Here is a 24721-nt window from a genome sequence, read left to right as displayed (position 1 = left end):
GCATTTGAGTCAGGAAATTTGAAAGAATTGATTCAGGCGAGGTAATCAAATTTGCCAGAATTGTATGCTATTAAAATTCTATATCAGCAACAAAAAATTTAATATGTGGTAAATGATTGGTATATCACCCAGCCCTCAGCAGTAGCAGCATACGTTAGGCACATATTTTGGCTTTACATATCAAGGTTCTACTTTTATTTTCTACACACTTTACTTTAGACTTCCTAAAGAGGATAAGCATAGCATGAAATGCGTTTTCAATTAGTACATTAGAGCAGACCTGATACAATGACAGACTGTGTTTTTTTGGGGGAAACTGCTCTGCTGACTGTAAGTGTGAATTTAAATAACAGCATGATTGTCGTTTGCTCTTCACGAGTTCTAAAACTGTCAGCGTTTTACCTGTCCCAACCTCACAGCTCCTTTACAGAGCTGTATCGTTTAATAACAGAAACAACTGATCAACCAAATAACAGAAGATCCAACAGTGCTTTTAACGTTTGCTTTAGTTCTTCTCAAAGCATGCGGCTTAAAAGTGCATCTGCTCATCCACACTCTCATGTTTGAGTGGACCGTCAAGCATAAACCAAACATTATGGTGCTTTAATGGCAGATGGTTCCTTGATGTCCATGTGTCACATCAAGGAATCCATTATCTTTGATCATCAAAGATTTTTTCAAAATACCTCATACAAACGTTACACTAGAACGGCTAGCAGCACCAGTCCGATTCGTGAACGAATCATTCAGAGCGGGTGTTGTGAACCGGTTCAAATGATTCATCTGAAAGATCCGACTTTAAAGGCTGAAGTTCACGAGTCTGTCTGTCATCGCTGAAGGAAACCTCTGGCTGTGAGAATGAACGTGTCGAGTTTCAGAGACTGCAAGGCAAGTTATGAATTGCGTTTACAATGTGTAATTCGCAGTGCATGCGTTTAACGGCAGCAACTTTTATGAGTTTTTCGAGATAATAAAAACTGCAAATCCGAACTCGTTACATAAATGTCTATATAAAAGTTAGCTGAACCCTGTTAGTGGCGTTTACTTAGTTAAGATCACTTTATTAAGCTAAACAGTGGAAGACAAAAACTTTGTAAACAATACAACCTACATAATACACGTTGTAAACAGTACAGACAATAAGTGCACAAACATGTAAAAGCTGCAGTTATTCATAAGAATAGGTTTCAGTTTGTAATTTGTCAGCAGTTTCTGTATCACAATAGATCAGTTTACTTGTTTAGAAGAAGTAAAGTTAATGTGTTTTGCATGTTCTGCACAGTATATTGCATTAGATATTGTATTAAATATTGCGTTGGGGGCACAAAACTAGTTCAAGCAATCTTACTAGGCCAACAAATTTCAATTACACTTCATACAGTGTATCATTTCTGTTGTGCATGTGTTGTCAGGCATGGAAATCAGAAGGTCTGCCCCTGTCCACCAGCAGTAATGAGGCCTGTAAACTATACGATGCTATACTGTCTCAGGTACATATGCATATGCTGATACTGATAACTGTGTGTATTTGTATAACTAACCTGAATATTTCTGTCTCTGGTGATCAGTATGTGTCCTGGCGTAATAATGAGACACTGGGAGGAATAGAAGGCTGTGTTACAGCCGTCAAAGCTGCAGACCCGGACTTTGGTATGTGATTGCAACACTGTCCATTGTAGTCCATTAAAAGCCATTGTAAAAGAAAAAAAGGTTGTAAATATTAAGTGGTTTCTGGATTTCAGCTGTGGTATTCTGCTATCACATTGTTTTTAAATCACCCCACAAGGATTTCTCACATAATATTTAAGTATTTTTGTGTTTATTTGGTAAGTAGCCATGTAATAAGTGTGAGAATGTGCATTCAGCTGGTCATTATCGCAAGATAAACTCCTTCACAGTGATACAAGCCAGTCAAGGCTTTCCTAAGTCCTCATTAGCGTCTTCTCTGTGCTGCAGTGATGGGTCATGTGATCTCTACTGGGCTGGAGTTGGTAGGAACAGGAAGTTCAGTCCTGCGGGACGAGAGATTGGCCAGCGCTGTGAGGAGGACTGTGGAGTTGGCCGACACTCAGGAGCTCACGTCTAGAGAGAGGAACCATGTGAAAGCCGTGGAGCTCTTCTCTAAAGGGTGAGTGCATGAGAACATTCAACAGGTGACATTATGAACGTTTCACATCTGCCCACTCAATAAAAGGATTTTCTGTATTTTTATGGCGATTTTGCAGCCAGTGTTGTAAATGGAGGTCTTTTTCTGATTCATTTTAAGCAAAGTTGCCTTCGGCCCACAAGCAGTTATGAATTGGTTCTTTTAAGATTCATGCTCACTTGTATCCTTGGGCAGAAAAGAGTGTGACTGTCATATGAAAGTTTTAGCCTGATTAAAATTCTTGAATAAAGAAACCTTCGTACAGACGTTTTCCAATCATTTCTGTTCTCAGCACTAATGAATTTGCTTTAGTAAAACCAAGAGTATTTTGTCAAAAGAGCACTTTTAACAGAGGGGTCGTTGGAGGTGGCTAATTTAATTTGAGTTTTTTTTACATTTTGGGTGGTAAAAAAAATTCTGATTTGAAAAGGACTGTCGTCAGAATAATTTTGACTTTAATACAGTGTTATCATAAACTAAAACTATTTAAAATCATATTCAGTCATTGAAATAAAGCTGAAATAAAATCTAAATATAAAACGAAAAAATTATAATTAGAAATGGTGAATTATTAGTAGTGCTGAGATGAGTTTAAGTTGAAGTACTAAAATTACATTTAAAAAAGGTAAATAGAAATATATATTTTTTAAATCCAAAACGGTTATTAAAACTTCAAATCAATTAAAATGAAAATATAAAAATAAAAGCTAATTAAACATGAAAAAATACTATAATAGTGTATACATGCTACTAAAAAAAACATACATTTGTAAATGTCAAATGAATTATGGATGAAGTAGATTGAATGGTGTGTTTCAGAGCCCTGCACAAGGCCTGTGGGGTTTGGGAGGGTGTTTTGGTGGATCACCCCACAGACATGCTGGCACTGAAGTTTGCACATGATGGATTTTTCTACCTGGGTGAACAGACTGAGATGAGGGACTCGGTGGCCAGGGTTCTGCCCCACTGGAAACCGCATATGCCGTTCTACAGGCAGGTGCCCGGCCAGTGCTCCACCAATGCTGTCTTGGAATGCATTTTACCATGTGATGAGTTGTGAATTACTTGTAAAATATATATTGTACTATAGTATATACAGTATTATGTTTTCATTGGATGTTTTCTGTTTTTTCCAGTTATCTTAAAGGGATGTATTCCTTTGGGCTTCTTGAGACTCATTTGTATGATGAAGCTGAAAAAATGGCAAAAGAGGTAGTTTTGATTAACTACATATTAAATTTATGTTGTTCATTAGTATTGCTCACTACTTTGTTATGGCACTATAATGTAAAAAATGACTAATTAAGCTATAATTCATGCATTATTAATTATGATTATATTCATATTTTATGTGATAAACCTCTTTTTCATGCAGTAGACATAGTAAATGTGCTGTTCTTGTCTTGCAAAACTGTTGAAAAAACAGAATATCAGATTTCAGTTTCACAAGTCCAATAAAATGTAGTGTACTGGACAATGAATATTTTATAGTTCCCCACACAGAAAATTAGAACTATTTAATTTCTTATATTTTTTATTTTTTACTTATAATTTTATACCAACAAACAAGTAAATAAACTTATATTTAAAGGTAATTACTAAAAGTATTTTCTGCTTTATAAATATCATTAACTGAATGCACCATTATTGTAATTCATTGTGCCTGCAGGCCCTGGCTCTGACCCCTGAGGACGGATGGAGTGTCCACTCTGTGGCTCATGTCCATGAGATGAAGGCAGAGATGGACAAGGGACTGGAGTTCATGGCCTCTACAGAGAAAGACTGGATGGTCAGAAATACCATCCAGAACATATAAAGATTAACATGTAGAAGCACACTGTGATTGTAAAGAAGATTGTAAAAACTTTGGTCATATAGTGTTATATCTCCCCTAAAGGTGTGTGACATGCTGGCATGTCATAATTACTGGCACTGGGCTCTATATCACATTGAAAAGGTAAAATTCTAACAACATGGGATGCAAAAAATGATTACTTTTTACTTTATTACTTTAAAACACATTTTTTCAAAACATTTATCCATGTGGAAAAATTCGAATTTTCTTTTCTATATATATATATATATATATATTTTGTATTTATTTATTTTTACCATTTTCATTTTTTTTCACACACACGTTAATTTTATTTATTTAGTCAATTGTTTTTTATCCACAGGGTAATTATGAAGCAGCTTTGAAGATTTTTGATGAGCAGGTCAGTGCTCTGCTGAGCTCTTGCCACTAACATTATATTTGCTAACAAAGAAGTGGCATGGTACTACGGTGGTTTCCAATATAATATTTTTTTCTGCGTATCATGGTAGTAGCATGGTATTCTTTGAACTGTCAATAACAAGGCACAGCATTCAGTGTATATCAAAGATAGTGGCATCTGATACCACCCGCAGTACCACCACAGTACTTATTTTTCAAGTGTATGATAAATTTTGCAGGCATGTAGTGAATGTAATTAGTCACACCAGAGGAGAAGTGTGAATCCTGTCATGTGTTCCATATGGAATGTGACGGATTCAGGCTGGGGAAAGTTGAACTGATGTAGACAGGAGCATATGGGTGTCAGGGCAAAATCTTTTGGCTACACTCTCTTGAATATATACTGCAGGGGCACACTCTCAACCGACCGTCAGTCAATGGAAATTAGAATATTGAAAGCTGTGAAACTAAAGTCTAAAGCAATTATGTAACTGATAATTCTTTATTTTGTAAAATCTTTATCTTGAATGGGAGGGTTGATGTGATGTGATCTCAGCAGGTGCATTTAGTCAGTCAAGTGAAGCCACAGCACTCTTTAGAAGAGCACTTTATATTTAGAAAGTTGTTAAAAATGTAGATAACACGCCTTAATAACTTTCATAAGCCATTAACAAACATTACATAACTTAAATCAGCTCAGTTATATAAATCCCAGTAGTTAAAGTAGTGTATTGTGATTTTACATGGCCAGACGTTTGAGACCACCAGAACCCATCTGTGCTTGTTGAAAATGTAATATTAATATGGAGTTTGGCCTCCCTTTGCTGCTGTATTTTCTTCCACACTTCTGTGAAGGCTTTCCATGTATGTTGGATCTTGGATGTGGAGATTTCCTTCCTTTCATGCATCAAGCATTTTAGGTAGTGATGTTTAAGTTCAGGTCAGGTCAAGTTATTTCATGAAATCATTCTAGTTTGGACATTTGTTTTTGCCAACTATGCTAGAAGAGAATGCATACACTGCATTATATTTAAAATGATGGCCTCTACATACTCTGTATGCTTGATTTTATGCACCTGTTCACAATGGATATAGCTGAAATCGTCAAACCTGTTGATTTTAAAGGGGCATCCATATTTATGGAATTAGTTAGAATTATCTGAATTATTCAGTATATGACTTAGTTTCGTGACCTGTCAAAGTCATTATATAATGTAATAATTTGAATGAAAATTGAGATTGTTAGTGGTAATGTGACATTTGAAACCTTTCTTCAGGTTTCTCGGCGCAGTGTGAAGTCTGGAGCCATGCTGGACGTCGTAGACTCTTGTTCATTGCTCTACAGACTAGAGATGGAGGGTGAGATATCATCCAGTCTCAAAATAGAGATTGAAAACAGAACAACTCACTGTTTCTGAGCAGGAGGTTGAGTCTATTTCTGGTAGGAATCCATCAACAGCCAGCGTATGCTGAACACATTCGCATTTGACCGTTTAATCAAGGCAGGTTGTGTCTGAAGTCTGCGCTGGAATATAACATGTGAATCTGCTGTGTTGAAAAGCCATGATGTGATGTGAAAAGCACTTGAATGTTGTTAGGCATGCTTCTGAACCTTGAAAACGAGTGTATTTTGGGTAAAGAACTAGACTGGTGAAAACAGCAGATGGCTGGGGTTTAAAATGTGGGCATTGCTTGTACTGTAAACAACAGGACCGGGCTGTTGCTAAACAGAAACAGACACATGAATCTGTTATAAAATAAAATAACTGATCTGTATTTATATTTTAAAAATGTCTTGATTTATGTTTAAAACACACAAAAAAAGGAAAAACTATTATATTAAACAATTTTGCATCTCAAGTTTAGACATAGCAAAAGTACTGATTAAGAAAACAATTTTTGCAGTCAAGTTCCTTGGAAAGGCTTGGGAAAAAAAAGAAAAACATGTTTCCCTTCATGTTTCCTTGTGGAACATGTAGTTGCAGGTAGAGACATTTACAGTGCAATCTGTGTAGTTCAGCCAGTCATCTAGAAGATATTTTATCTTTTGGGACGTGAGGATTTGTGACATTCCACAGAGAAGATAAATAGAAGATAAAGGGGAGTTCAACCTTTCTGCTCTTGATCTTAGGGTGATCTGGTTTGAAAAATGGCTAACGTTACATAAAACTGCTCTAGCTCTTTTTTTATTTAGCCTATTTATGGGCACAGTGGAAGTACAGATTGTCATGATCTGTTTTCAAGGATGCGTTTAAAGTCTTTGCTGAAAAGTATAGTCAGTTTTACTTTCAAGCAGTTTTACAGAAGCACTAACCAGAATGTACTGTAGTCATGTGTTTATTTAGAAAAAAAAAAGTTATTAATAAAGTAGCCTCTGAAGTCCATTCTAAAGCATCAAACCATGCAAGTTTGTGTGTTCTGTAAATAACTCTAAAGAGCTCAAAAGTTTTTTTACTATGCTAATTCGCAGGACAGCGTTCACTTGAACTTTGGTTCGCAAACATGAACTTTCACATGCGTATGAATGAAAACGGATGGAGTGTGAAGTCTATCGTGACTGCACCTTGAGACATCAGGAGGGAAGCTGGTAGCAGCCAGTGAAGCGTCCCTCTCTGTCTGGCTGGTTTAGCTGCCTGTAGGCATGGTTCAGAAACACTGATGAGCTGGGATGTGAAACTGGACGTGTTGCATTATGGTTGAATAAGAGGCAGGTTTTCGTGCTGAAATGCACCCAAAGTGGTGCAGCTGTTTGTTTGTGTGTATAAAATGTTTTTCATTGCAGGTGTGAGCGTGAAGGACCGCTACCGAGAGCTGCTGCAGGTGACCCAGCCACATACAGAAGACCACACGTTACTTTTTAATGACCTGCACTTCCTCATGGCTTCCCTGGGTAGCAAGGAGACCGCCACCACTCAGCGCCTGCTGGAGAGTCTCCAGGAACTAGCTAAGTGAGCCGCAAACATTACATAACCCACTCAAGAGATTACATTGCAGCCAGGTTCTGCTCACGGGTGGGAGTTTGAGAAGGTCGAGTTGTGGATGAATGTACCGTGTCTTCAGGCACCGTGTAAGATTTCTAAGAAATGTCCCTGCTCTGGGGAAGACTAGTGTTTTCAAGGCTGATGCGCTGCATGCATATTCATTCCAATTTGTCATAGCAGCCAAAACAAACGTCCAGGAAAGGTTGTACAGAATGAACACAGAGTGTATCGAAAGTATCACAGAGTACAAAAATACATTTCTTGTCAGCATGCTGTGTTTTATAAGATAGCATGATGGAGAAGAATCCTCTGGGAGCTGTATTTTCAGCACAGCATCTGTTCAAAGAAGGCAGTGTTTTCACAAAGTGCACAATGTTTTTCGTTACCCACTCTTTATCTGTAGGCTTTTGGCAACAATAAAAAAGACCAGACCATCTAAAATATATATATAAGGCAGTTATGTATTTTCATGTACTGCACAAATGTATGCTGTGAAAATTCAAAAACATTATAAATGTGTAAAATCTGCAAAATATTTAGTTCCTATTAAGTTGACACTATTTCTACTTCGTTACCCACTCTTTATCTGTAGGCTTTTGGCAACAATAAAAAAGACCAGACCATCTAAAATATATATATATATATATATATATATATAAGGCAGTTATGTATTTTCATGTACTGCACAAATGTATGCTGTGAAAATTCAAAACATTATAAATATGTGTAAAATCTGCAAAATATTTAGTTCCTATTAAGTTGACACTATTTCTACTCGGCATTAAGGTAATGTTGAGTAACAAACAAAACTATGGCTTAATATATCAATAGAATAAAATAATTTTGATTTCAATTAATTTGATAAAGCAGAATGAAACCGTATTAGGGGCTGTTCACACAGAATCATATTTTTCTATGTAAGCACACGGTAGACAGATGTGTTTGACCGTTGCGTTCATGTCTTGCATCTATTGCAGTGTCTCTTTTAAACTTAAAAAAAAAAAAACTCCTCTAGACCTTACTTTTTTTTGTTCCAGTATTCTGCGTCTCACATTTTTGCGATCCATTGTGAGATCCGTCTAGCACATATTTACATTGAAAAACAATGCAGCACAAAAACGCATTCTGTGTGAATGTCCCCTTAACCTGTATGTAATTACTAAATTATATAAAATTATAAATTGAAATATGAATAATAATAATAATGATAAATAATATTATATTGTTAATAATAATTATTGATTTATTTATAAATTAACACTATTTTAGCTTTGTCGTCAACCTTTTTGTGGACAGTTTGAAAACCTATGGTCTAAACAATTAATAAAGCTTCTAAACATTTGATATAAAACTATATAATTTTCTTGAATAAAATGTTTTGAATAAAAAGTCAGTTCACATTCATGCTGCGGTTAACATACATTGACTAGGGGCTCGCAAACTCCAAAAAAGTTGTATTTGTTGTACAAGGAATGATTAAATGATGACAGAAATGACCATTTGAACACTTTTCCTCCTTCAGAGACCCAGCGGAGAACCATCAGCTCCAGATAGCCGAGCGTGTGGGGCTGCCCATGTGTCAGGCTCTGCTGGAGTATGACCAGGGAAACTACAGCCAGGCCGTGGAGCTGCTCAAACCCATCAAAGACCGCTTTGTAGAGATAGGGGGCAGTGACGCACAGGTCTTTCACCACAGCACTACAGTACGAATAAGATAAGCAGTGTTTCCATTCTAAACAACCTCTTTATTTGTTCTTCTCCAGAGAGATGTTTTCAGTCAGCTCCTTATTCATGCTGCCATGAAGTCTGGAGACAAAGAACACCAACAATTTGCCAGGTAAACGTTGTGTTATACCCTTCTAAGTGAAAAATGCTTTTCAAAAAGCTCATTTGTTGTCTTTTGTGCTTTTATGCTGCACTTTAAAGAAAAAAATTTGAAAAGATAAGATCAAATCTTTAAGATAATAATATTAATAATAAATGATGTTATTTGACAAAACAGGTGTGTTCATATGTTCCACAAAGTTACAATAAAAAAAAAAAATTTTTTTTTACAGTTAACATTTTTTGTCTGATGAAATATATTAATGTATTTGTCAAACAGCTTCATTGAGACAAGTAAATAAATAAATAAAATTGTATTTATATTTAGTTTTATTATGTTGTAGATGTCACTGTGAAATATTTATTGATTTTCTATCTATCTATCTGTCTGTCTATATCGATCTATCTATCTATCTATTATTTTTATTGTTTTGAGTAAACTTCATGCATTTTTTGTTTGTTGTGGGTGGGAAAAATAAAAAATTGCATTTGATAGAGTTTGAATTTTATGTTATGGGAACGTTCCTTTAAACCTGGGTTTCTCAACTTGGTTTTGTCTTCTAGTCGCTATTAACTAATCTGTGTTAGTTAATATATAACTAACTAAATAACAAAAAAAACAATAACTTTTGTTAACTGAAGAGTATAATAGATCAAAAGCCATGGCCTTTTAAAAAAGAAAAATGGGTGAAAATTCTCTGCATTCTTTGAACTGGTTGTGAACAAAAGCACACAACAGAAGTGCAGTCATTTTCATGTAGAAATGAATAAAACTATGCCATACTAGGCCACAGGTTTCCCATTAAAGATGAATTGTCATGTCAGTTGATGTGTTAATTATAACCAAACTCTCTGTGGATGCCAGGTATTTCAGTGTAATTCAGATTCAAACATACATTTTCATGTTGCATTTCATTAGTATGCAGTGCTCATAAATCCAAACTCTTCCAAATCGCAAACTCCCACCTGTTCTACACAGGTTGTACACAAAAAGTGCATGTGAATATTTTTAAAATGCCTCATTCAGACAGAAATGTTCTCCTGCAGGGATTTTCTTGGACTCTTTCTGAGGAAGCAGGTGTTGTGTGGTTTTGTCCCTAGATGCATGCTGATCGAGAGAGACGCAGTGCGGCCAAACTCCCTGCTCACAGACCGTCTGATCCAGAGAGCCCACTCCTTACATGTTTAAATTCAGACCCCATTCCCTTCACGGTTAACCGCCTGTTCTCTGTTGGTTTAATTACGAGCTGCTTTCCTAACACATTTAACTAGACATCAGATCAGAGAGCCTGAGTACAGCCTAAGAGTTTGTGCTGAGCAAAGTCTTGTGTTTAATGGGTTCACTCCTCCAGCAGTGTTAAACTGTTAGTCTGGTCTCTTCCTCCTACATCGCAAGACATAAATGAAATTGAATGTCTTTGAAAATATTTTCATTTTGCATTACGTGTTAATCAAGTCCGAACAGTAGTCATGCAACAAATGACCGTGATTATTCAGTGCTGTATGCATTAAAAATAAACTTGCAACTATGCCTCCAGACTTTTGAATTTGTAATGAAGAAATAAACAAACGCACAAGCTTTACAGACAAACTTTTTTTTTATTATTAAATAGCAGAAAAAATGTAAACCAAAATGGCAAATAAATAAGACCTGGCTCCGAGGCATAGTGAAATGAAACCGATAGGAAATTGTGCTGGAAGTGTGAGAGCAGTCAGTGCAGAATGAAAGCATCACTCCCGAATGTGAGAGAGTTTGGCGGCACTGCAGGTGATTGTCTGCTGCTTCTACATGACAGATCTGATCTCTTTCTGGATCTCAGAAATGAGGATCTGAGACAGAACGATGCCTGCGTATTATTCAGTGCTGTATGCATTAAAAATAAACTTGCAACTATGCCTCCAGACTTTTGAATTTGTAATGAAGAAATAAACAAACGCACAAGCTTTACAGACAAACTTTTTTTTTTATTATTAAATAGCAGAAAAAATGTAAACCAAAATGGCAAATAAATAAGACCTGGCTCCGAGGCATAGTGAAATGAAACCGATAGGAAATTGTGCTGGAAGTGTGAGAGCAGTCAGTGCAGAATGAAAGCATCACTCCCGAATGTGAGAGAGTTTGGCGGCACTGCAGGTGATTGTCTGCTGCTTCTACATGACAGATCTGATCTCTTTCTGGATCTCAGAAATGAGGATCTGAGACAGAACGATGCCTGCGATCTGTAGATCAAACAGAAGAACTGTGTCAGGACAGCAGTGTGCATGGAGAGAGGATAGTAATTTCTGTTTCTGCCCAACACCCACTGAAAAATTCATGAATGGAAATGCAGTTCATTGCATTCAGTGATACGGGATACGAATACACAGCATTCATTTAAATAAGAACCTCAATCTTAAAAGATGATATATACATATATATATTGGAGGTGCATGGATTTGTTGAATTACTTTTGACTGTGTCTTGGGAATGTGTGTATAATTCAGGTTGTCTGTATCTATATCCTTAATTATATGAATTATTAAAAAGGTCACACACACAGAGAGATATATGCTTCACTGATTTATAATGAACAGACACGATATTGCCAGTGTCTGTCCACAAAAAGGTTGAAGACAAAGCTAAAATAAATAAATAAAGAAATCAATAATTATTATTATTAATATAATATTATTTATCATTATTAATTTCTTTCTTCTGATGAAACATGAAAGAACATATTTTGATGAATGTGGGTACTTGATGGTCCCCAGTGGCTATAGTGTTTTTCCTCCATACTGTGGGAGTCAATGGGACAGTTTGGTTCAATTGTGTAGTTACCCATATTTTTCCAAATATCTTCATGTTCAACAGAAGAAAGAAACTCATACAGGTTGTAAACAACTTCATGGTAAGTAAATGATGTCAGTTTTTTTGGGGGGGGTGGACTATCCATTAAATACTGATTGCTAAAGCAGTAATATTACGTTACTATTCAGTCCAATTTTTGTTTGTGCAGCAATGTTTAACAATCCTGCTATATTGACCAATCAGCATCTATGATCTGTCTGAGAAACTGAAATCACTCACAAGCTAAATGTTACCTGTGGTAAAGCAAGACCCAGCGTGAGTGCCCCAACTAACAGCAGGTGAGATTCAATCCATATTACAGCTCTGTCTGCACAGCCCACCGGATAGATAGATTTAGTGGTGTCCAGGTGGTTTTGTGTTTGAACCCCAAAACCACACATGGTGTTGATCACAGTCTGAAATAGTACAAGATGTTTTTAGTCTATATGCAGCAGGGGGCAGTAATGTTTTAGCCTCGTTCTAGTCATGCTTGCTTAATGTACCTCATTTTAAATCTATAGTATACAAATACAAACATGATTCATTATTAGGTGTGCTAAAACAAGCAGCACTATTAATACTATGCGTATTTTTGTCATATCTGGGGACCAGAATATCATCTGAGGGGATTTTGGGAGAATAAGCAAACACCTGCGCACATTAGCAGCCGTCCTGACAAGCACACATGTAAATGACTTAATATTGTAGAGATTCTTAGTGCTTTTGATTCTGTTGTTGATGATTATTCTCATCTGGCATGCACATTTTTAACACCTACCCATCCAACTAGATTTTCTGACTCGACTGCATCCTACGTTATCTAATGGGGGCCGGTCACTTCCCCTTAAGCTTTTTACAACTCTTTTACCACGCAACCTGAGGATGTTGAATTCCCTTTTGTTTAGTGGGCTGCAGATGTAGAATGCAGGTCAAGGTCACATCTCTAGACATATGCAGTTTTCAATTGAATGTTTGCACCAGGAATTTCCTTAATGTGTGGTTTAATCATTCATCACCCTTTTCTACAGAGATTTCACACAGCTTGCAGTATCCATGACTGATAGCTGACAAGAAACCTACACGTTTGCATCTGAAAGGGGATAAAATATCACTTTTAACAGCATTTATAAATATATTTTGTTGATGGTTAAACTAAAGGGGTTTGCTATGTGGTTGCTAGGTTCTGGTTGGTTAGCTGAACATGGACCAGCAAGTCTTTGATGTCCATGGCTCGAGTACTTTTGGCACTTTTTTTCACACTCAATCAGTCCACTGGTTGAAAATTGATTCTAATCTCTTAGAAAAGACTTCTTTAAACTTCTGAATTATGTTATGAACTTAAACGAGTTTAAAATATCAGCTAAGAGTCACTCCGCTATGAGCTATAGTAATACTAGTACAACCTTTGTAACTAGCACCACAAATTAAACTCATGTATGCTTTAGGTCTCCAATTTAAAATAAAATAATTAATTAATAAATTAATGTAATACTTTTATTCCGCAAGGATCAAAAGTGACAGTAACTATTATATAATGTTGTGTAAATTAAATGATATTCTTCTCCAACTTTCTATATATCCAAAAAAATCCTGAAAAGAAGTTTCATGTTTTCCACAAAATTATTTAGCAGCTCGACTGTTTACCATCGATAATAAGAAGACACGTTTTATGAGAAGCAGCATATTAGGATGATTTCTGAAGGATCAAGTGACACTGAAGACTGGAGTAATGATGCTGAAAATTCAGCTTTGCATCACAGGAATAAATCACATGTTCAATTATATTCTAATATAATTCATTTAAATTGTAATAATATTTCACAATATTACAGTTTTACTGTATTTTTTGATCAAGTAAATGCAGCTTTGGGGAGCATAAGAGATGTCTTTCAATAACAAATTACAAATCTTACTGACTCCAAACTTTTAAATGATATCCACAGGTGCTATTTTTAAGTAATTATGCAGAAATGATTATAATATAGATAATACAGTTACTGTACCAGGAACATTTGAGGGAATGCTTTAAATTTGAAGGGGTGAAACTGGGGAAATATAAAACAATATTGTAAAGTTAAATGTAATTATAATGATTTAGAGCTTCAGTCGCACCAAAGTTATTTCAACTCATAAAGCGCCATATGAATCCTCGCTTCACAGACAGACCTCATATCTGCTGCTATTTCTATGTCCATTTTGGATATTCATAACTGCAGATTAAAAATCAGGTGCTTGACTCTCACCTCTCCTGGTAGAGGAGTGCAGCATGAGAAGGGAACCGCACATCTCTCAGTGCTGGGGTTTGACGGGGTGCAGTTGAAGTAGAGGTTCCAGGACCAGTCGGTGTAGTTGTTCCAACCACAGCATTTGAACTGTAAGGAGAAGCGAATGGAGCGAAAGTATTTTTAGACACTGTGTGGTCTCTCAGACCACATATTCACTTTGTGTCTGCTGGACCCATAAGAATTTTCACTATGAGAAGGACAAAGAGGCAGGAGAACATACCATGCTGTATTGGAGAGTAGAACATTTTCTTATTTAGAGAGCCATGCATGTGTTCATATTACCATTACCAAACAAAAGGTAGGTATAGAATATAATGTATAGGTATAGATAGTGCACCAAACATGTCATATTGTATATATATATATATATATATATATATATATATTTCGGCCGCTCTGACCTGTTTAGAGCGTGTTTATCCAGCAATCTCCGTAGACATTTGCCAAGGGAACAGAGATCATAATATTTAGGTCTGCCAAGGAGTGGCTCTAAATCGGTGATCTATGTTCTGTTTGAGTATCTTATCAGCATTTCGACACGTCTCACGGATTGAATCGGAGCACACATTTAGCATTTGAGCCAAGCAGCTGCTTTGGACGTCATGCCAAAATGGCACCGCTCGGTCATCCGCAGACTTGAGAGGCAAGAAAGCAATTCAGAACCCATAAATTCTCCTCGAGTTGCTGCTGTGACAACGGTGTCGAAATTGAAACTTTGTATTACTGATACGTTTGGTAAACCCAATCTGTTTAACTTCACAAAGCTCTTACTGATGTGATTATAACTGGGCTAATTAGCGGCACAGGCCATCATCGTTAAAGATGAAGGCGTAGAAGAAGGGCAAAGGCTGACTCGACACTTTGAATCCGTCTTTCGTGGCACTTTGTTGCAGAGTGCAATAAACCGATGACCACATACAGTTTTGTTGAGCTGATGAGATGAAAAATAACACAACTTTGTCTTTGCACTAATGCTAGACTACAAAGACGGAGAACAAAAGGGGAGGGATTGTGTTCAAATAAAGGATCAAAATGAAGGATCACTGTATAACTGAACTCAAATTTGACATTTTCTGAAATTGTGAGTGGTGTTTGCCTGTGCAACGTTTGCTAGAGTGTTGTTTGGGGTTTGCAGTGGCTAAAGCATTCTGAGTGGTTGTTAGCGTGTTGCTATGTGGTTGCTAGGTTCTGGTTGGTTAGCTGAACATGGACCAGCAAGTCTTTGAGTCCATGGCTCGAGTACTTTTGGCACTTTTTTTCACACTCAATCAGTCCACTGGTTGAAAATTGATTCTAATCTCTTAGAAAAGACTTTAAACTTCTGAATTATGTCATGAACTTAAACGAGTTTAAAATATCAGCTAAGAGTCACTCCGCTATGAGCTATAGTAATACTAGTACAACTTTTGTAACTAGCACCACAAATTAAACTTATGTATGCTTTAGGTCTCCAATTTAAATTAATTAATTAATTAATGTAATACTTTTATTCCGCAAGGATCAAAAGTGACAGTAACTATTATATAATGTTGTGTAAATTAAATGATATTCTTCTCCAACTTTCTATATATCCAAAAAAATCCTGAAAAGAAGTTTCATGTTTTCCACAAAATTATTTAGCAGCTCGACTGTTTACCATTGATAATAAGAAGACACGTTTTATGAGAAGCAGCATATTAGGATGATTTCTGAAGGATCAAGTGACACTGAAGACTGGAGTAATGATGCTGAAAATTCAGCTTTGCATCACAGGAATAAATCACATGTTCAATTATATTCTAATATAATTCATTTAAATTGTAATAATATTTCACAATATTACAGTTTTACTGTATTTTTTGATCAAGTAAATGCAGCTTTGGGGAGCATAAGAGATGTCTTTCAATAACAAATTACAAATCTTACTGACTCCAAACTTTTAAATGATATCCACAGGTGCTATTTTTAAGTAATTATGCAGAAATGATTATAATATAGATAATACAGTTACTGTACCAGGAACATTTGAGGGAATGCTTTAAATTTGAAGGGGTGAAACTGGGGAAATATAAAACAATATTGTAAAGTTAAATGTAATTATAATGATTTAGAGCTTCAGTCGCACCAAAGTTATTTCAACTCATAAAGCGCCATATGAATCCTCGCTTCACAGACAGACCTCATATCTGCTGCTATTTCTATGTCCATTTTGGATATTCATAACTGCAGATTAAAAATCAGGTGCTTGACTCTCACCTCTCCTGGTAGAGGAGTGCAGCATGAGAAGGGAACCGCACATCTCTCAGTGCTGGGGTTTGACGGGGTGCAGTTGAAGTAGAGGTTCCAGGACCAGTCGGTGTAGTTGTTCCAACCACAGCATTTGAACTGTAAGGAGAAGCGAATGGAGCGAAAGTATTTTTAGACACTGTGTGGTCTCTCAGACCACATATTCACTTTGTGTCTGCTGGACCCATAAGAATTTTCACTATGAGAAGGACAAAGAGGCAGGAGAACATACCATGCTGTATTGGAGAGTAGAACATTTTCTTATTTAGAGAGCCATGCATGTGTTCATATTACCATTACCAAACAAAAGGTAGGTATAGAATATAATGTATAGGTATAGATAGTGCACCAAACATGTCATATTGTATATATATATATATATATATATATATATATATATTATTAGTATTTTTTTTTTAAATAAAATTATTTTTTTCCAGCAAGGATGCATTACATTTATCAAAAATGACAGTAAATTAAGTAAATTTTGGTTGTAGAAATGCACATGACTGCTTATAGTGTCTTACATGTTTTAGAATTTGTAGAGTCTGAGCAAAATAACACCCTTACCTCCTTTTGGATGTAGTCCATTAGGTTTTGAAGGTCCAGGTCATCTCGATAGTGCACAATAGCCTTTTTCACAAATTTCTCCAGAGCATCGCGTGTCTGTGAACATGACACTTCATACAGTCTAGCCACCAAGTATATTTCCATACATACTTAAAAATCAAACACTTCCATCTGGGTTGTATATGCATATGTAATTGTGCTACGGGAGACAGGTCGACAGCGCTAATTCACCATGGCGGCTCTAATAGCATATGCTTTAGTGTGGTAATTAACTCTTGGGGCCCTCCTGAGCTCTCTGCTTCTCCCCTGTCAGTTCCTCTAATGCTGGCATGTTCAAGCACCTCTGAATGTCATTAACGGGAAGCCTCCAAGAAAACCTCCATTGAAACAGAACAGTTGGTTCCACTTTGATGTGGCAAAGCTCTTTAATCATTAAGCAGCGACGATGCTTGAAGCGACGTCGTTAAACTGCCCTGTTTAACAGTGTGCACTGCGCTCTGACGGTGAAGTATGGTGTGATGTAATACACTCGATGGGACCTTCTCCTGGACTGTAGAACTTTAGAACTTAGGATAAGGTAGAACGATAGGAAACTCTATAGCGGAAATTGGCGTTAAGGATAAGATGAACAATGGAACTGAATGGTGGATTGCTTTTAAATCGACTTGCTATCCCATGAGATGGACTTAGAGACTGACGGATGACTGCTAAAAGAGGTTAACCAAGCCAAAGCCTAATGTTTCAATTAATCTTTAACAACCTGCAGTGTGTGAAAGTCATAACAATGAAATATGTTTCATATGATAGCCCGTATCCTGTATCAGTGCTGCAGAAAACCCGTCTAGTTTATACTCTAAAATTTCAAGTGAAAGCCCACCTGGTCAGAGTAGAAGAAGCCCAGGATTGCAATGACCATTTGGGTTAGAAAGACCAGGGTAAGACTAAATGAGAACTAGAAAGGAGCAGGAAAGAAAACCAAGGAAGTGATAATTGTCCATAACTGCTATTTAATGCTATTTAAATAAGTGATCAAATTAACTGATGATAACAGATGTGTTGGGAAGACCGGGGCTAGTTGTCAATGTCAAAGATTGTACGCCAGTGAATTTTTCACTGTGTAGTTTACACTTTAAAGACATGGCTACTGATATTTAATTAATATTTAGCTTTTATTTTTATCATTTAGATGTGTAATTTGTTTTAGTAATTGTTGTGCTGTTGTTATTTTATTAGGTTTTTTAATAGTACTTTTTAGTTGGGTTTTTTTCCTTTTTAATTTTAGCTAAGTTTTATTTTTTATTTATTTCCAGTCAAATTTTAGTGCATAAAATTAAGCAAATTTTTGTTAATTGCATTTCAAAATTTTTTGATTTGCATCTAATATTTATGTTATTGTATTTCTAATTTATTTGAATTAACAATTTGTTTTAAATAGTTTTAGTTTACAGCTTTAATAAGCCTGATGTGACAACTAGTGCTAGTCTTCCCTATATAGGTAAAGTTTAATCTGAATTTGTAAGTCACTTTGAATACAAATGTGAAGTATGTGCATTAATACTCACAATTCTGAGGAGCCGTATATTTTCTCGCAGAGCTCCGATGCATCCGCAGAAGGTGATGAAGAACATGACCACCCCGACCACAATGAGAAACACAGCAGGATCAATGAAGAATGTGTCACGCACTGCGTCTGTGGAAAAAACCCAGAAACACTGCTAACCTCTCGACTGATCCACACACATCTGCAGTTTATTCAGAGGTGAGGAACACACAACACTTCACATACCTGTTGCTTTCTGAACTTTGGCATATACTCCAATAGCTACAATAAGAAGAGAAAACACCTAAAAATGGATAAATAAACAAATTACATGAAATAATCAAATGCACATCGATCGTCCTCAAAACACAAAATGGGATGGCGTGTGTGTGTATTTATAAGTTTGCATTTTGGTGTCCACATCAAAATGTACAAAAGTGATTTTATATATGTTTGCATATTAAATGCCTACTATAGTGTCTACTCTGTTTAAAAATGTGAAAATAAAATGATCATGTTGATGTTACATGGACATTCAGTGTAACAGATATATTTATGCAAAAACGAAACAATATAATTAATATTATTGTACATAAAATAAAAATAGCAAAATATATAAAAGAAAAAGTGAATATATAATTTCTGTATGTTTGTGTGTGTGTATATATACACACACACACACACATTCTTGCACCAGTTGCTTATAAGCTATTGAAACCATAGCTCAGAAATATTAAGTTTGTTCTGGGAAAAGCTCTAGAGTGATTTGTTTTCAGATGACACTTGACTTGATATTGTTTTATATAATGAAGTCACATTCAGACATTTAAAGTAGTTTTATATTGGATTATTGGAAGTTATTTTTGAAATACATTGGTTTCTCCATATAAATATATTATTACTGGTTATTATTATTATTTTAATCAAAGGCTGCATTCCCAGAGCTAAAGGGTAAGAGTCTCTGAGCAATAGCCTGGTCCTGAGACCCTGTTGGCAGTGCTGGTAATATTGCTGCAGTCACCATGTGGTACAGTATATGGTTTTTGTGTGTCTGTGAGTGCCACTGCAGTTCCATTATGCAGGTGAAGAGTCTTCCACCAGAGTTTATAAAAGCAGTTGAATCCTATCATCTCGCTCCTTAAGGATTGATGACAATACTTTGAGAGCATCTATGTACTTAGCTTGCATATGAAATACAAGGAATCAGGTTAAAGAGCCATTCAGAGGCTTTTTTGGTGCAGTGGAGAAACAGCCACTCCATATACGTGGTTTTGTGCTTTTCTGAAAAACCCAGCAAGCCAGTGCGGCTGGAACAATAGACTAATGGATTATGCCGTCACACTCGGTCCAAAGGTCCATCTGTTGTGCACAAACATTGGTTTAGTGTGAAAGAGTGTGATTTGGCAGTGCTGTTCATGTGAACACAAAAGAAAAAGTTTCCAGCACAACACTCACTCACAAAAGACAATTAATGGCAATCACATTCCGCAGATCATTTATTTTCAACGAGAGTTGGCGATTTGAGTGACGGCAACTGCTGGTAATGTGACAAAATTCAGCAGTGTTTAAAATGAGAAAGACACAGTGTGTGGCTTTTATTCCATTTCCATTTATTTTAATGTTGAATCAAACCTTTTTCAGAAAGGTTTAGTTTTTGGTTTGTTTAATAGTCAGTACGTTTACATGGACAACATTACTCCGATTTGAATAAGATTAAGACAATACTCTGATTAAGAATCTACCATTTAAACAGAGATTTTTGATTACCTTAATCCGGCTGAAGTCATAATCGAAGTAAACATAAATCGAATTAAGATGTGGAGTATTCCTATTTTAGTCGCATTACTAAAGTGCAGAATAGATATGTAAACACCTTAATCACATTATTACCGTTGTGTAGGACTTTTCGCCGCATGTTGCGACAGGATACACACACGGTAGTGCTCAACCGTTTGACGGCAAATAAAAGAGCTTCAACACCCGCCGTCTGTATGCACGTACAAATAATTAACTGCACTTGAAGCTTTCATAAAATAAAAAATGAAACACCCAAAACTGTACATGGCATCATCACAAAGACGAACTATATGTTTATACGTGAAATTCCGGCGGGGACGTCGGATGGCGTCACGTGGGGACATAATGACGTGTGCCATTAATCGAACTATGTACTATAACATGTAAAATGGGAACATGAAAGGAATATTCTAAAAGAAACTCATGTAAACACCATAATCATAATATTGGCTTATTTAAAATAAGGTAAATAATTAGATTACTGATGTCCATGTGAACGTAGTCAGTCACCAAATTATCTAGATAGCTAACAGAAGATGTTTTGCTGAGTCTGACTTGCAAATGAAAAAGCTTTGGGGTCAGTGTATACATACATAAATATACATATATATATATATATAGGACACCCTATTGAATTCCATGGTTTTCTGTATCAGGACATCATAAAAAATGATCTGGTCCTTGCCAGGTCTTAAAATTTGGAAAATAAAACCTGAATGAATGATGCATTTTTATATAGCGCTTTATTGTGTATTGCTGCACACCCAAAGCGCTTTTACAATCATGTTGGGGGGTCTCTTCAACTACCACCAGTGTGCAGCATCCACTTGGATGATGCGACAGCAGCCACAGGACAACGATGCCAGTGTGCTCACCACACACCAGCTACAGGGGTGCAGTGGAGAAACAGCCACTCCATATACGTGGTTTTGTGCTTTTCTGAAAAACCCAGCAAGCCAGTGCGGCTGGAACAATAGACTAATGGATTATGCCGTCACACTCGGTCCAAAGGTCCATCTGTTGTGCACAAACATTGGTTTAGTGTGAAAGAGTGTGATTTGGCAGTGCTGTTCATGTGAACACAAAAGAAAAAGTTTCCAGCACAACACTCACTCACAAAAGACAATTAATGGCAATCACATTCCGCAGATCATTTATTTTCAACGAGAGTTGGCGATTTGAGTGACGGCAACTGCTGGTAATGTGACAAAATTCAGCAGTGTTTAAAATGAGAAAGACACAGTGTGTGGCTTTTATTCCATTTCCATTTATTTTAATGTTGAATCAAACCTTTTTCAGAAAGGTTTAGTTTTTGGTTTGTTTAATAGTCAGTACGTTTACATGGACAACATTACTCCGATTTGAATAAGATTAAGACAATACTCTGATTAAGAATCTACCATTTAAACAGAGATTTTTGATTACCTTAATCCGGCTGAAGTCATAATCGAAGTAAACATAAATCGAATTAAGATGTGGAGTATTCCTATTTTAGTCGCATTACTAAAGTGCAGAATAGATATGTAAACACCTTAATCACATTATTACCGTTGTGTAGGACTTTTCGCCGCATGTTGCGACAGGATACACACACGGTAGTGCTCAACCGTTTGACGGCAAATAAAAGAGCTTCAACACCCGCCGTCTGTATGCACGTACAAATAATTAACTGCACTTGAAGCTTTCATAAAATAAAAAATGAAACACCCAAAACTGTACATGGCATCATCACAAAGACGAACTATATGTTTATACGTGAAATTCCGGCGGGGACGTCGGATGGCGTCACGTGGGGACATAATGACGTGTGCCATTAATCGAACTATGTACTATAACATGTAAAATGGGAACATGAAAGGAATATTCTAAAAGAAACTCATGTAAACACCATAATCATAATATTGGCTTATTTAAAATAAGGTAAATAATTAGATTACTGATGTCCATGTGAACGTAGTCAGTCACCAAATTATCTAGATAGCTAACAGAAGATGTTTTGCTGAGTCTGACTTGCAAATGAAAAAGCTTTGGGGTCAGTGTATACATACATAAATATACATATATATATATATATAGGACACCCTATTGAATTCCATGGTTTTCTGTATCAGGACATCATAAAAAATGATCTGGTCCTTGCCAGGTCTTAAAATTTGGAAAATAAAACCTGAATGAATGATGCATTTTTATATAGCGCTTTATTGTGTATTGCTGCACACCCAAAGCGCTTTTACAATCATGTTGGGGGGTCTCTTCAACTACCACCAGTGTGCAGCATCCACTTGGATGATGCGACAGCAGCCACAGGACAACGATGCCAGTGTGCTCACCACACACCAGCTACAGGTGGAGAGGAGAGAATGTCATAGAGCCAATCAAGTGGATGGGGATTATTAGGAGGCCATGATTGACATGGGCCAGTGGAGGGAATTTGGCCAGGACACAGGGGTTACACCCCTATTCTTTATGAGGAGTGCCATGGGATTTTTAATGACCACATAGAGTCAGGACCTCGGTTTAACGTCTCATCTGAAGGACAGTGCTTTTTGACAGTATAGTGTCCCCATCACTATACTAGGGTGTTAGGACTCACACAGACTACAGGATGAGCACCCCCTTCTGGCCTCACTAACACCTCTTCCAACAGCAACCTTGTTTTCCCAGGAGGTCTCCCATCCAGGTACTGACCAGGCTCAACCCTGCTTAGCTTCAGTGGGCAACCAGTCTTGAGCTGCAGGGTGATATGGCTGTGGCACACCATGTCATTACTTATTTAACAAAAATAAAGCAAAGATGGAAAAGCCATGGGTGACAAAGTTAGCACACCCTATGATTCAATTGTCTGTGGATCCACTTTTAGCACCAATAACTTGAAGTAATAATTTTCTGTATGATATTTCCAGTCTCTTTCATCGTTCTAGAGGAATTTTGGCCCAATCTTCTTTGTAACATTGCTCCAGTTTATTGAGGTTTGTGGGCAGTTGTTTATGCACGGCTCTCACCACAGCATTTCAGTCAGGATGAGGTCTGGTCTTTGCTTGGGGTGTCGAAAAAACACCTTGATTCTCTTCTTTTCAGCCGTTCTGTTGTAGATTTGTTGGTGTGCTCGAGATCATTGTCCTGTTGTATGACCCAATCTTTCATTGGCATTGACCCAAGCTTTAGCTGTCAGACGGATGGCCTCACATTTGACTCTAGAATACTTTTTTATATAGAGGAGTTTATGGGCGACTCGATGACTGTGAGGTGCCCAGGTCCTGTGACTACAAAACAAGCCCAAAAACATCAGTCCTCCACCAGCATGTGTGACTTTTGCTATGAGGCGTTTGCGCTGATATGCTCTTTTAGGTTTTCACCAAACATGGCACTGTGCATTATGGCCAAACATCTCCACTTTGGTCTCGTCTGTTCAAAGGACATTATTCTAGATGTCTTCTGGTTTGTGTGCAACTTTGCAAGCCTAAACCGTGCTGCCATGTTTTTTTAGATTGAAGAGGCTTTCTTCTGGCAAGCCTTCCAAACATGCCATACTTGTCCCATATTTTTCTAATTGTACTGTTATGAACTTTATCAATTAACATGTTAACATGAGGCCTGTGGAGTCTGTGGTGTTGTTCTTGGATTGTCTGCCATTTCTCTGAGTGTTACACGGTCTGATCTTGGGGTTAATTTCCTGTGACGTCCACTCCTGGGAGGATTGGTATCTGTTTTGAATGTCTTCCACTTGTGAATAAACTTCCTCATTGTAGAATGATGGACTTCAAATTGTTTGGAAATTGCCATATTACTCTTCCCAGGTTGATTGCAGCAACAATTGCTTCTCTAAGATCAATGCTGATGTCTTACCTCCTTGCCATTGTGTTAACACACACCTGAATGCTCCAGATCAGCAAAAACATCTGCTTTTATGGAGGTGCTCACACTTGCTGATGATCAGTTAAACAAAGGCATTTGATTAGCAGAGCCTGACGGCTACTTACCCCTCTTAATTCCTATGTTAACTAGAAGGGTGTCCTAACATTGTCACACATGGCTTTTCCATTTTGGCTTTATTTTTGTAAAATATTTAATGACATGGTGCAATATGTAAGGTGTTGTTGTTCATCTCCATGCACCATATCACCCTGTTTTATTTTCCAAATTTTAAGACCTGCCAAGGACCAGATAATTTTTTTTATTATGTCCTGATATGGAAAACCAATAGGGTGTCCTAATTTTTCACATGACTGTGTGTGTATTATATATATATATATATATATATATATATATAT

At 36.8% G+C, this 24721-nt stretch overlaps 2 protein-coding genes across 2 annotated transcripts in view; one reads left to right on the top strand and one right to left on the bottom strand.

Moving 5' to 3' along the window:
• Positions 1-806: 806 nt before the first annotated feature.
• On the top strand, positions 807-11012 carry LOC107559308 (tetratricopeptide repeat protein 38). The gene is made up of 14 exons (XM_016243081.1): positions 807-888; positions 1413-1490; positions 1569-1650; positions 1957-2128; positions 2966-3139; positions 3283-3358; positions 3816-3935; positions 4044-4103; positions 4324-4362; positions 5639-5720; positions 7144-7309; positions 8865-9024; positions 9106-9179; positions 10268-11012. The coding sequence occupies exons 1-14, from the start codon at positions 859-861 to the stop codon at positions 10353-10355; spliced, it is 1401 nt and encodes a 466-aa protein (XP_016098567.1). The 5' UTR covers positions 807-858; the 3' UTR covers positions 10356-11012.
• A 34-nt stretch (positions 11013-11046) lies between these two features.
• The window catches only part of tspan33b (tetraspanin 33b), an 18973-nt gene continuing 5298 nt past the window's right edge, over positions 11047-24721 (bottom strand). The window contains exons 2-8 of the mRNA XM_016243092.1: positions 18900-18957; positions 18676-18803; positions 17991-18065; positions 17114-17209; positions 16514-16642; positions 12248-12409; positions 11047-11386 (exon numbers count right to left, since the gene is read on the bottom strand). Of these exons, the coding sequence (XP_016098578.1) occupies positions 11318-11386; positions 12248-12409; positions 16514-16642; positions 17114-17209; positions 17991-18065; positions 18676-18803; positions 18900-18957 (717 nt within the window). The 3' untranslated portion in view covers positions 11047-11317. The remainder of the gene's footprint in view (positions 11387-12247; positions 12410-16513; positions 16643-17113; positions 17210-17990; positions 18066-18675; positions 18804-18899; positions 18958-24721) is intronic.

The sequence above is a fragment of the Sinocyclocheilus grahami genome, unplaced genomic scaffold (assembly GCF_001515645.1).
Source record: "Sinocyclocheilus grahami isolate Dianchi unplaced genomic scaffold, SAMN03320097.WGS_v1.1 scaffold22.1, whole genome shotgun sequence".
In the NCBI taxonomy this organism is placed as follows: domain Eukaryota; kingdom Metazoa; phylum Chordata; class Actinopteri; order Cypriniformes; family Cyprinidae; genus Sinocyclocheilus; species Sinocyclocheilus grahami.
The sequence above is the reverse complement of the archived record's forward strand: the minus strand, read 5'-3'. Positions and strand labels throughout refer to the sequence as shown.